Here is a 12313-nt window from a genome sequence, read left to right on the forward strand (position 1 = left end):
GCTCCCAGCCGAGCAAGAAGCCCGAGGTGGGACTCGATCCCAAAATGCTGGGATCACAACCTGAGCTGAAGGCAGCCGCTTAACCAACTGAGCCACCCAGGCGTCCCAAAAAAGGGTAAGACTTTTGACTGGAACATATTTTGCATATTTGATATAATGAATATATAAGCATACATAGATACAAACAATGCTCTGCAAGATGTTTTCAGTGAACATATCATATTCCAGGTAATCAGGCTGGTATCAAGTAATTAAAAAGAAAAGCAACAAAGCTGTTTGGCTACATGTAAAACATAGTAAATAGTGCTTAGAAAATATATAGAATTGAATAATAATATATATAATTGAATAATTGAAAACAGAATTGAATAATTCAAGAATAATTTAATATATAGAATTGAGTAATTAGAATTTGAAAAATATATAGAATTGAATAATAGTAATAATGATGGGTTAATACTTAGCAAAACTTGTGAGACACAGTTAAAGTGCAGAATTTATAGCCTTGCATGCCAGCTACATTAGAAGAGAATCAAGACTGGAAAAATAGTTTCTGAACCAGTTTTTCCACAGATGATAAACAATAAAAAATACAATAAACTTACTGCTATTGGATCCTTCTGGTGTAGCTGAGCAGCTGTTACTTGTTTAAATCCACCTGGATAGCTGTGAAAAGAAGCAAAGACATTAAAACTGAGAGTAGGCTATGACATAGTATTCTTGAAATGAATACTGTTTTATAATATGAAAACTATTTTTATTATGAAATTATTCTTGTTTTAGGAAAACATGCTGTTCATTAGTGTCTTAAAAAAATTAAGTAGTGGGGCGCCTGGGTGGCTCAGTGGGTTAAGCCTCTGCCTTCGGCTCAGGTCATGGTCTCAGGGTGCTAAGCCTGCTTCCTCTACTCTCTCTGCCTGCCTCTCTGCCTACTTGTGATCTCTGTCAAATAAATAAATAAATAAAAATCTTAAAAAAAAAAAATTAAGTAGTAACCCGATGCTATTTGAAGTGCTATTCTTTTTAAGTGGTCAAATATCATTATTTCATAAAAGTTCCATATCTTGGGAAATTCTTGACATAATTATCTTTCTAGGGAATTAAAGTTTTCATTCATTCATTCACTCACTCATTCATTCATTATGGGGCAGTTTATCATGCTTGAATTAAGAAAGAAAAAGCAGTAAACCAATATGCTTCACATTTCCTACCAAGTCAGAATGTCTATATAACCTACGGGTCAAGTTTGGGGAAAATAGTGGTAGACCACTTTGGTTCTAAAGTGGAGTTCAGGGCGCCTGGGTGGCTGAGTTGGTTAAGCAACTGCCTTCAGCTCAGGTCATGATCCTGGAGTCCAGGGATGGAGGCCCACATCAGGCCACAGCTCCAGGGAAGTCTGCTTCTCCCTCTGACATTCTCCCCTCTCATGCTCTCTCTCACCATCTCTCTCTCAAACAAATAAATAAAATCTTAAAAATAAATAAATAAATAAGTAAATAAAGTGGAATTCATACTCTGAGCAGGGAATGATCCTGTTTCCGATTAAAAGGTGGTAAAAGATCACTAAGAGTAATATGCTGGTCCTAAGTAATAAAATATTGCATTGCATTCATATAAAAATATATATAAAATGGATAAATTAGAGGTCAATAACTATGTATGTATATATATATATGTGCATATATACATATACACACATATGTATATGGGATACACACACACACACACACACACATACATACACACTTGGGATAGTACTGGTGGTAGCTTGGTAACTTGGATGCCCCATACCCCAGTCTAGAATCTAGATTTGCCAGTGGCTACCAGTATATTATTTAACTCATTTTACCTTTTCATATAAGAGTTTATTCACATAAGAAAATGAGGGGTGCCTGGGTGGCTCAGTGGGTTAAGGCCTCTGCCTTCGGCTCATGTCATCATCCCAGGGTCCTGGGATCGAGCCCCACATCAGGCTCTCTGCTAGGCTGGGGGCCTGCTTCCCTTCCTCTCTCTCTGCCTGTCTCTCTGCCTATTTGTGATCTCTCTCTGCCAAATAAATAAACAAAATCTTAAAAAAAAAAAAAAAAAGAAAGAAAGAAAGAAAGAAAATGATACTATCTGCTCCATCTACCTCTCAAGATTTTTACAAGAGCCAATGAGAAAATGTGAAAGTGCTTAAGGAATTTAAAGCAAAAACAATATATAGATGTAAGGTTTCCTTAAGCTGAATGGATAAACACAGCCTAAACAATTTCTGAGGAAGGGGAAAGGAAAACATAAACTCAGTGCACTCTACAAAAGAAGTTAAAGATTACCTAAATGTAATTCCTTTCATAAGTTTCTTTCGACAAGACTTGAAAACATTTGAAAAAACCACATTTCAGGAATAAAATTTAAGAAGCAGATTTAGAAGTCTGCTGAGAAAGATGGATAATTTTCAAAGTGATACTCTTGCATTTGTTTCAAGGAATTTCAGTTTCAGAAAAAGAAATATCTGTCTAGACTTCAATTACTATATTCATTCTCTCCACGGAAAAAAATACTTATACCTTCTATGCTAAAGATCACCTTTCTGTTTTGAACACTGGGATGCCAAATTCTAAAGCATAATACCATCTACATTTTATTTCAGGAGAAGAGCATAAAATTCCGAGCAGATGAATGACTTGAAGAGTATAATAAATACTCTGTTGGTTTTTAACTGGTGAAAAAGTAATTACACTTCCTCCTCCAGGGATAGCCTGAAGGAAGAGAAGAAACTTTGTTTTAAATGTTAGTCAGATTTTTTTCAATTCAAATTAATTCAGTAAATACCAAATGCCTATTGTGCGGAGTGCTGGGGATATACAATAAATATAACAGTATCCTGTCCACAGGAAAAATGACTGAGTTAGATGCCTCAGAAGGCATCTAACTGTAGGCTCTATTTCTAACTCATACCAATACATTTTAGATGACTGAGCAGTTAGATGTCAAAGTTCAAGGTGCACACATAACACATCTTGCCTGACCTCTAAAACCACGAGAAATGAATGTTTATGAAAGGTTTAGATGAGAAAAGATTTTCTGAGACTGGAAAACACAGAAGAAACTATAAAGGAAAAGAAATTTAATTGTATAAAAGTTAAATAACAAAGCACAACATAAAACAAAGCACATCATAAAGAAAATTCATAAAAACTACATGCTATCTAATGGTGGAATAGTATTCTTAATAGATTAAATATGCACAGAAAGTGCTAAGGAAAGTATTGACACCTTATTATAATGCAACGTAAACAATCGGATGCTCATCAAAGTAGCAGAATCTTATTATTAAATCGTTTTTAATGACAGTACTGTGTCAGCTGTTCTTTACCACCGACACTTTTGCGCTCCTAGTGCACTATTACAGTAATGTTTGGAAATACCTTTTAAAAGGTATTTTTAAATAGGTATTCTTTTAAAAGATCTATTATCATCCCTTAAATCTTGAAATTCATTACATTCTTCTTTTTATTTAGAATACGCTATATATTGAAAAAGCCTAATGGATAAAGATGTTTTTCAGCTCTTTATGAAACTAAAAATTTTAATTAAAAAAATAGAACAATATTTTCTATGCAAATTGTACTGTGTACTACTACATAGTGACTAATAATAATATTTATCAAAAAGCTTTCTGGGAATTTTATATAAAATGAAAAAGGGTGTAAACTTGTATGTGAATTAAAATGCTGAGTCCACAGGATGAAAATGATTTTTAGTTCCTTCTTTTACATTTTTCTGCATTTTCTAAAATTACCATATATTAACATTTTTACAACTAGAGAGTTAACTTTCCAATACATGAGGTAACCGTGTTATGAGCATAGTAAGAGTGGTACCTCTAGTGAAGTGAAGGAACAAAGTGAAGAGTCAAGAAAAACAGAAACAGCGGCACCTGGGTAGCTCAGTGGGTTAAGGCCTCTGCCTTAGGCTCAGGTTATGATCTCGGAGTCCTGGGATCAATCCCTGCATCAGGCTCTCTGCTCAGCAGGGAGCCTGCTTCCTCCTCTCTCTCTCTCTGCCTGCCTCTCTGCCTGCTTGTGATCTCTCTCTGCCAAATAAATAAATAAAATCTTAAAAAAAAAAAAAAACAGAAACAAAAAGTGACTAACCCTATGGGGGATGAGGAAATAGGGAAGGCCTTCCAGAAAAGGTGACACGTGAGTCAGGTTTTAATAGGAGAAATATGAGAGGTCTTGAGAAACATTCCTATGAAGGAGAATAACACATGCAAAGGCAGAGAGGCAAGAAATAGCAATATGTTGGCTAAAATGAAGGATTCTGAAGCAGCAGGGGTAACTGGGTACCAATAATTTACAATAGTTTAGGTTTTCATCCTTAGAAAAAAGAACTTGACTGAAGAGGACACTGCCAGCAGAGGGCATGACACTAGCTGTTTGCTACTTGGCGGTGCTATTACTTTCTTTCATTTGCAGTTATTACTACAGAAATTATTGCTACAGTAATTACTACAGCATTTTGGTCAATACATCCCTTTCTGCTCTTATCACATTATGTTATTCTGACTTTTCATATTTCCTTCCCCCCATTATCTTTTAATTTTATAGAATTTTATAGAGATTTCCCAATAGTAGAAATTACTAAAGCTCAATGTGAATTATTTTGGTTATGTTAAATAACAATTTCATAATAAAGCATACGATGGCTAATGGAAGCAGAAAAGTTATTGCCAGCATTTAAGACCTACTTAGGCAAGAGATGAGAGGAAACAGATGGGGACATGAAAGTCTGCTTGTCTAAGAAGAGGGTGCAATTGGAAATAAAGTAATTTTAACCAGGAATAAAGGCCAACATTTCTTTCTTTCTTTTTTTAAAAGATTTATTTATCTTGAGAGAAAGAGAAACAGTATGAGTGGGGGAGCGGTATAGAAGGAGAGAAAGAATCTCAAACAGACTTAACACTGAGCATGCAGCCCAATGCCGGGCTGGATCCCAGGACCCTGAGATCATGACCTGAGCGGTATAGAAGGAGAGAAAGAATCTCAAACAGACTTAACACTGAGCATGCAGCCCAATGCCGGGCTGGATCCCAGGACCCTGAGATCATGACCTGATCATGAGCTGAAATCAACAGTCAGCTACTTAACCTACTGAGCCACCCAGGCACCCCTTTCCAGGATATCTTGCGTGATAGTATGGAAGGAATGCTTAATTCAACGTGTATGCGACCTGAAGCCGGAAAGTTAACTACCACATTACATGACACACTCAAGATCTCAAAACATTTGAAAAGGCTGGAGATAAAATTTAACTTAAGGTACTGCATTTGTGTTAAAATGTAACTAAACCACACAGGATGGAATATACATGGCTGAACAGCAGCATGTTTAAAACAAGACTCGGGAATTTCAGCTAATCATGAACTCAGTATATTACTCAATGATATGGCCTTGAAGAAAAGTTCTATTGCAATAAAGGGCTGCATTGTACTATCCATTATACTGTATTATACCAGACTATCCCACTATACTAGAAAACCATCAGAACATAGCCAGGTGAGTATATTTAGTTAAGAAAGACACCGACAAGAAAGAAGTCTTTCTAGAGTGACCAGGATATAAAGGTGATAGTTGAAATGAGGCCATATGAAGAACTCTGAAGGAGCTACAGATGTTTAGCCAAAGGGAAAAGACAAATCAATGGGCTCTTACTGATCCTAGCCTCAAAATTATGTGAAGAATGCCCTGTGGAAGAGATAGATATTATACTGTCCGAAGAGGAGAACTAAGACCAGTAGGAAAGCTAGAGAAAAACAGATTGTGATTCAATAGCATAAAGATCTTTCTAAAATTTAAACCATTTTTGGGCTCTTGGGTGGCTCAGTCAGTTAAACCTCCGCCTTCAGCTCAGGTCATGATCTGGGGGTCCTGGGATTAAGTCCCACACTGGGCGCCCAGCTCATCGGTGGTGAGGAGGTGGTGTGCTGCTTCTCCTTCTGCCTGCTGCTCCCCTGTTTATGTGCTTGCTCTCTTTCTGTGACTGTCTCTCTGACAAATAAATAAAATCTTTAAAAATATAAATAAAATAAAATTTAAACCATTTCAAAGGTGGAATGAATGGGCTGCCTTACAAGCCACGAAATGGCTGTTATTCAAACATTGGCAGGGAGACCCAGATCTTGAAAGGTATGTTGTGGGGATTCTAGGTATCTTCCAAATTTGGGATTTTGTTCATCACTCCTTAATCATCTCAAGTTTTTTCAGATATTGAAGATGGTTCAGGAAATAGCAATAACATGAATGATTTATAGGAAACAAAAAGAAGACTGACTAAAAAATTAGAATAATTTAAACCAGAGAGGTTACATCCAAAGTTTCTAGGAAAAACAAATAACTAGTTCTGATACAGTTCTGTGGGTTTTTTTGCTTGAGTAAATGTAGCATATGCAAAATTAGTATTTTCTTAAATGCCAATTTTTGAAAATAACTCTTTAAATTAGATCTATATTACATTTTTAAGGGATGGGTTTATTTATTTAAAAAAACATCTTTTTAAAAATTATCTCTACTTTGAATATGGAGCTCACACTCATAACCTGAGGGGAAGAGTGATACGCTCTTTGAACTGAGCCAGCCAGGTACCCCCTGGTAAGACCAATAGTATTTTTACAGTAATATATTTCAGCTGCTTATCTTCCTTGACAATGGCATTATCTTTTTTTTTAGTATAGTTGACAAAAAAGATTACATTAATTTCTGCTGTATAACTTAGTGATTCAACAGCTCTGTATGTCACGCTGGGCTCACCACCAGTGTAGCTACTCTCTGTTACCATATGATGCTATTACAATACCACGGACTATATTCCCGTTCTGTACCATTTATCCCCAGGACATAGTCATTCCGTAAATGGAAGCCTGTATCTCCCATTCCCCTTCACCCACTTTGCCCATCCCCTCCATTCTCATCCTCTCTGGCCATCACTAATCTGTTCTTTGTACTTATAGCTCTCATTCTTTTTGTTTATTCATTTGTTTTTCAGATTCCACATATAAGTGAAATCATATTATATTTGTCTTTCTCTGTCTGACTCTTCACTTAACATTATACACTCATGTTGTTGCAAATGGCAAGACCACATCCTTTTTTGTGGCTGAATTAATATTCCAGTGCATGTGCACATGTGTACATCATTACCCATTCATCTATCAGTGGACACTTGGAGTGCTTTTCTATCTTGCCTATTATAAATAATGCTGCAATAAACATGGGATACGTATGTCTTTACAAATTAATGTTTTCATTTTCTTTGGGTAAATACCTAGTAAAGGAACTACTGGATCATATGATAGTTCTATTTTTAATTTTTTGAGGAATCTCCATACTGTCTTCTACAGTGGCTGTACCAGTTTGCAATCCTAATAGTTCACGAAGGTTCCTTTTCCTTCACATCCTCACCAACATGTATTATTTTTTGTCTTTTTGATTTTGGCCATGCTGACAGGTGTTAAGGTAGTATCTCTTTATGGTTTTGGTTGGCCTTTCCCTGATGGTTAGTGATGCTGAGCATCTTTTCATATGTTTGTTAGACAATGGCTTTATCTTACCCAGTATGTGAGGAGTAAACTTTTTGTTCCCATTTATTTCCAGAAAATGCAATGTGCCTTGTGTTCATTATGACCACATGATCCCCACAGTCACCTAGATTTAAAAAGAACAAAGAAAAAAAGATTTTATAATGAAAGTCATGACTTTAAGAAAAAGTGATCTTGGTTATTTATAAAGCTTTTCAAAATCTAAACAATACATTAAAAAATATAAAGCAAGTCACAGTGCAACACCAAAATCCTTGCACAGGATTTTGCTGTTCTGTTCCTCTTTAACATAACATCTAAGTATAGAAAGAATTCGCCAGACATTTGGAAAATCTCAACACTGGAAGGTAAAAGAGAATATAATAAAGATGCCAATAATAACAACACATATCTGAAAGGCAAACTATTGTTATTCCTATTGTCTTTTCCCATTAATAATCACACTTTGCTAAAATGTTTATATTAACATACCTTTAAATATCTAATACAAACTTTCCCTTAAAAATAGACGACAAAATGAAAACAATACGCATATAGAAGTAAAAAGGTATGTTTTACCAATAGGCAAATTGAAAACAAATGTAAAACATCACAATTGAGTATTCTTCCCAAATTCAGAGAACAATAGAGTACTATGTTGGGAGACTTTTAGGTGGGGTGTCACAATCCTGCTCTCAATCGTCTTTGTTAGTGAGATTTAGGACATTTGCAAGCCAAGGGAGACTCCTGCTTGTTTATGGCAGTCGGGGCTGCCAGAGGGATGCTACACAGAGGACTGAGGGGAAGTGGATGGAGGGGGGGTGTACAAGATGCCAGCTTTTGCTTTGTCCTCAGCCAGCCTCGTGCTCCCTCATCACTAACAGGGAAATTTTTAAAAAGATTCTAAAAGCTTATTTATTTAAAAAAATGAAAAAATAAGTATAAATAAATATCATATATGGAAACTAAGGATTACATGATCAGATCTATACAAAGCTCTGAATTTGAATGATTGCAATTTCAGAGAGAAGTACATAGTCTATGTGGACCAAGGGTAAAGGAAAGAGGATAAAGCAGTAGGTTTTCTTTACCACAGTGAAAGGGAATCTAGAAATATAAAGGAAAGACACAGGAACCTTACTGTGAGTGGACTAAAAAGATAGCTTTGTGTTTGGTGAATTGCTTGAAGTTCCTAAAAGTGATCGACAGTGGGCTACTAAGGCAACTGGGCGAATGAATGAGAAAAACAAAGATGGTGAGAAGAGATCTACACCTTTTCAGAGAATGCTGAAGTTACCTTAGTTTTGGAGCAGACATTTACAGCTGAAGAAGCTAAGGCCTGCTTAGCTAAGTGATCTGCCAAAGCTCATGCACCGTGTTATTTAACACCTGTTCTGGCTCTTTCAGTGACACTTATGTGGAGGAAAAATGAAATTTTTACACAAACAAAAGCTGAACTTACTTATAAAATGTTACTTAAGCTTTGAGAATGCAAAAAGCACCTTAAACTACTCCAAACAAAGCTACTCTTATTTGTAGAGATCAAAAAGGATCTTTCAAAGGACATTAGAAAGAATACCACAGAGCAGATGAAAATCACGTTTTTTCATCTCTAAGGTATGAACATCTACTCTGGGAAAAGTTAATCTCCCTCAATAACTTATGCCAGATCTCTATTAAATATATTCTTAGAAGCACTTCTCTGACTCTAAATAAAACTAACCAGCAATTAAATATTTGGGTTTTTTACTGCATTACATATTAAAACAAAAGCCAATATCTTTAAAGGCTAAAATCCTGAATACAGCATAATCATTTCTGTTTAAATTTCAGTTAAATGGACAGATTTCATTTTAAAGTTTTAACTAAAAACTTATGCTTTATAAAATGCACCAAATGAATATAAATTGGAACCCTGTTGCCTGATGAAGAGATGTTCCAAGAGAAATTTCTTCCAGATTAAAAAGAGTTCAGTAAGTAATTTTTAGAATAGGAATTGTGATTTTAGTTGTAAAAATTCTCGCCTTAGATGTGTAATGTTATTTGACTCTTTTTTATAATATTCAGTGGTAAATTAAATAGATAAAATTAATTAATTACTTTAAAAAATCAGGTGCCAAATAAATTCAGACCAAGTCAATCCAAGTGGAAACTCAAAAGCTTCCTGTCAGGGAACTGAAGGTCTCATGAGGAGTTACAGATCAGGGGTGTTTCTCAGTCCTATAGCTTCAGTATTTTGGCTCGTTTTCTCCCCAAAGCCAGAACTCACATTTTTTCCTCCATATTGCCTAGGAGAAAGGAAGTAACATTCAGTCTATATCCTCCACGTGCGAGGGCCTGTGGAGGCCTCTCATGTTCACTTTCTGGCACTGTAAGTCTCACAATCATCGAAGTGGGCTTTATCCACCTCCTCCCTCCCAGCAGCTTATTTTTTAATAAGCAAATGGAGTCAGAGGTTGAACAACTCCACTACGATCGCATGGTTAATTAAGTGGTGAAGTTAAGATTCAAATACAATTCTAGTGACTTCAAAGACAATTTTTCTCCTCTTTACTACACCAGGATGGCAAAGGGGTGGCAGGGGGAACGGCATTTGGAGGCAGTGATCTCAGTCACTAACTGATCACGCACACCTTTCCACTAAGTTCTGAGGACAGCTCCGAAATCCTTCTCATCGGACTCCTCCTAGCTTCAAGTTATGTGTCACTGATGGGGGAACAGAAGGCTGGCTGAGGACAAAGCAAAAGCTGACACCCTGCAACCTTCCCCCTCCCCAGACATATGTGATATTCTTTAGAAATCTCCCAACTATCTTAATGTTAATACCAAGCTAGAGGAAAAAACCTTGATGATGACAAGGCCTCAAGGCATCCAGTCTCTTATAGGTCCTTGTGAGCATATGAAAGTACTACTGAAACCTCCCTTTTCCTTACCTCCCCCTACCCCACCCTACATAACCTGCCACCCCTCACAACCCTGGGGCAGCAGCTCTTTCTGCCATGGGTCCTGTTCCCGTGCTTTAATAAACCACCATTTCGTACAAAAGAGGTCTCAAAAATTCTTTCTTGGTCATCTGCTCTGGACCACACCCCACCGAATCTCACTTATATTCTAAGACTTCATCATCACGTTTGTACTTCACCACGTACCAATTCTTCAGATAAGGTATTCAAAGAGACCTAGAGCATAGCCTCAAAATTTCTAGTCTTACTTACCAGTTCTTTCGTACACCAAAGTTTGTACAAGGTAAGCCATACTACTTGCTATACTTGCTATTCCCTGAAGCATTATTCCATTACTTCTATTCAAAACACACACACACACACACACACACACACGTATATACAGTCTTATCTTTTCTTTGCTCCTTCTACTAGAAATACTCTCCTGACTTATTTCCACTTGCTAAATTTTATCCATAAAATTTAAGCTCCACATAAATATCAAGTTCCAAAATAAATACCAGTCCTTCCATAAAGCCTTTCCTAACACCAAAGCCAACGTCCTTTGAGTCCACAAAGATGCCTGAATTTCTCTTACGATACTGATTTAACTCTATTTTGTCCTATCATTTGCACATTTTATTCTCCACCTACATCACAAGTTTCCTTCTGAGGATTCTTAATGTAGACTCTTATATAATGGTAGTTACCAGTCACAATAAGTGTCAAAAAAAATTCCTGGCGTTCACTTTAATGTAAATAGGGCTTGTTCTATGATGCTTGGCTCCCATTCAATTCCTTTCCTAGATTACATGGGAGACACTCCTGGTTCTTATCTTTGAAATAGGACCATTCAAAATTGTCTGAGCTACTCAGATTCCATATATGGGTAGACTCAGATGGAGACGTATGTAAGCTTGGTAGGATTCTCCTCCCAAATCTGCTTTATATTCCTTTTCCATTGACTGATTAATTAATCCACTTACCACTTACTAATGCCAGGTACCGCTCTTGATGTTGGGAATATAGCAATGAATGCAACCGAAATCCCTGTTCATAGTAAATCTTACATTCCAGTGGGATGAGCTAGACAATAAACAAGTAAGTAGAATACACAGTATGCCAGGAGCTGATAAATATAGGGGGATAAAGAGTAATACAGAAGTATTATTAATTGGCACAGGATTTTGTGTTTTAACTTCCCTGGGACAAAGGTCCAGAAGTGCAACTGATATATAGTAAACTTGTGTTTAGTTTTCTAAGAAATGGTCATGTTCTTTTCCAGACTGGCTCTACCATTTTACATTCGTGCCAGCAATGTGTAAGTAATCCAGCTTCTTTGCATCATCAATAGCATCTGTTGTTGTCATTATTTTTCATTTCAGCTGTTCTGATAGATGAGCAGTGATATCTCATTGTGGTTTTAATCTGCATTTCCCTAACTAATAATGTTGAATTTTTTTCGTGTTTATTTGCCAACATGACCAACATAATTGGTCATGTCCTTTGCTCATTCTCTAATTATATGTTTATTTCTTGTGGGCTGTATGGTTGGCAAATATTTTCCTTCAGTCTGTAGCTTATCTTTTCATCCCCATTTACAACACCAAATCCTTATTTAAAAGTTCTTTGGGGGTCGCCTGGGTGGCTCAGTGAGTTAAAGCCTCTGCCTTCAGCTCAGGTCACGATCCCAGGGTCCTGGGATCAAGCCCCGCATCGGGCTCTCTGCTCAGCAGGGAGCCTGCTTCCTCCTCTCTCTCTCTCTGCCTGCCGCTCTCCCTACTTGTGATCTCTCTCTCTGTGTCAAATA

At 36.7% G+C, this 12313-nt stretch overlaps 1 protein-coding gene across 1 annotated transcript in view; it reads right to left on the reverse strand.

The window, feature by feature from the left end:
• Positions 1-12313, reverse strand: part of MRPL13 (mitochondrial ribosomal protein L13) — a 45031-nt gene that overhangs the window by 24957 nt on the left and 7761 nt on the right. Inside the window, exons 3-4 of the mRNA XM_004743497.3 lie at positions 7595-7688; positions 606-666 (exon numbers count right to left, since the gene is read on the reverse strand). Of these exons, the coding sequence (XP_004743554.1) occupies positions 606-666; positions 7595-7688 (155 nt within the window). The remainder of the gene's footprint in view (positions 1-605; positions 667-7594; positions 7689-12313) is intronic.

The sequence above is a fragment of the Mustela putorius genome, unplaced genomic scaffold (genome assembly GCF_011764305.1).
Source record: "Mustela putorius furo isolate JIRA1106 unplaced genomic scaffold, ASM1176430v1.1 tig00000228_pilon_pilon_pilon, whole genome shotgun sequence".
Taxonomy (NCBI): Eukaryota; Metazoa; Chordata; class Mammalia; order Carnivora; family Mustelidae; genus Mustela; species Mustela putorius.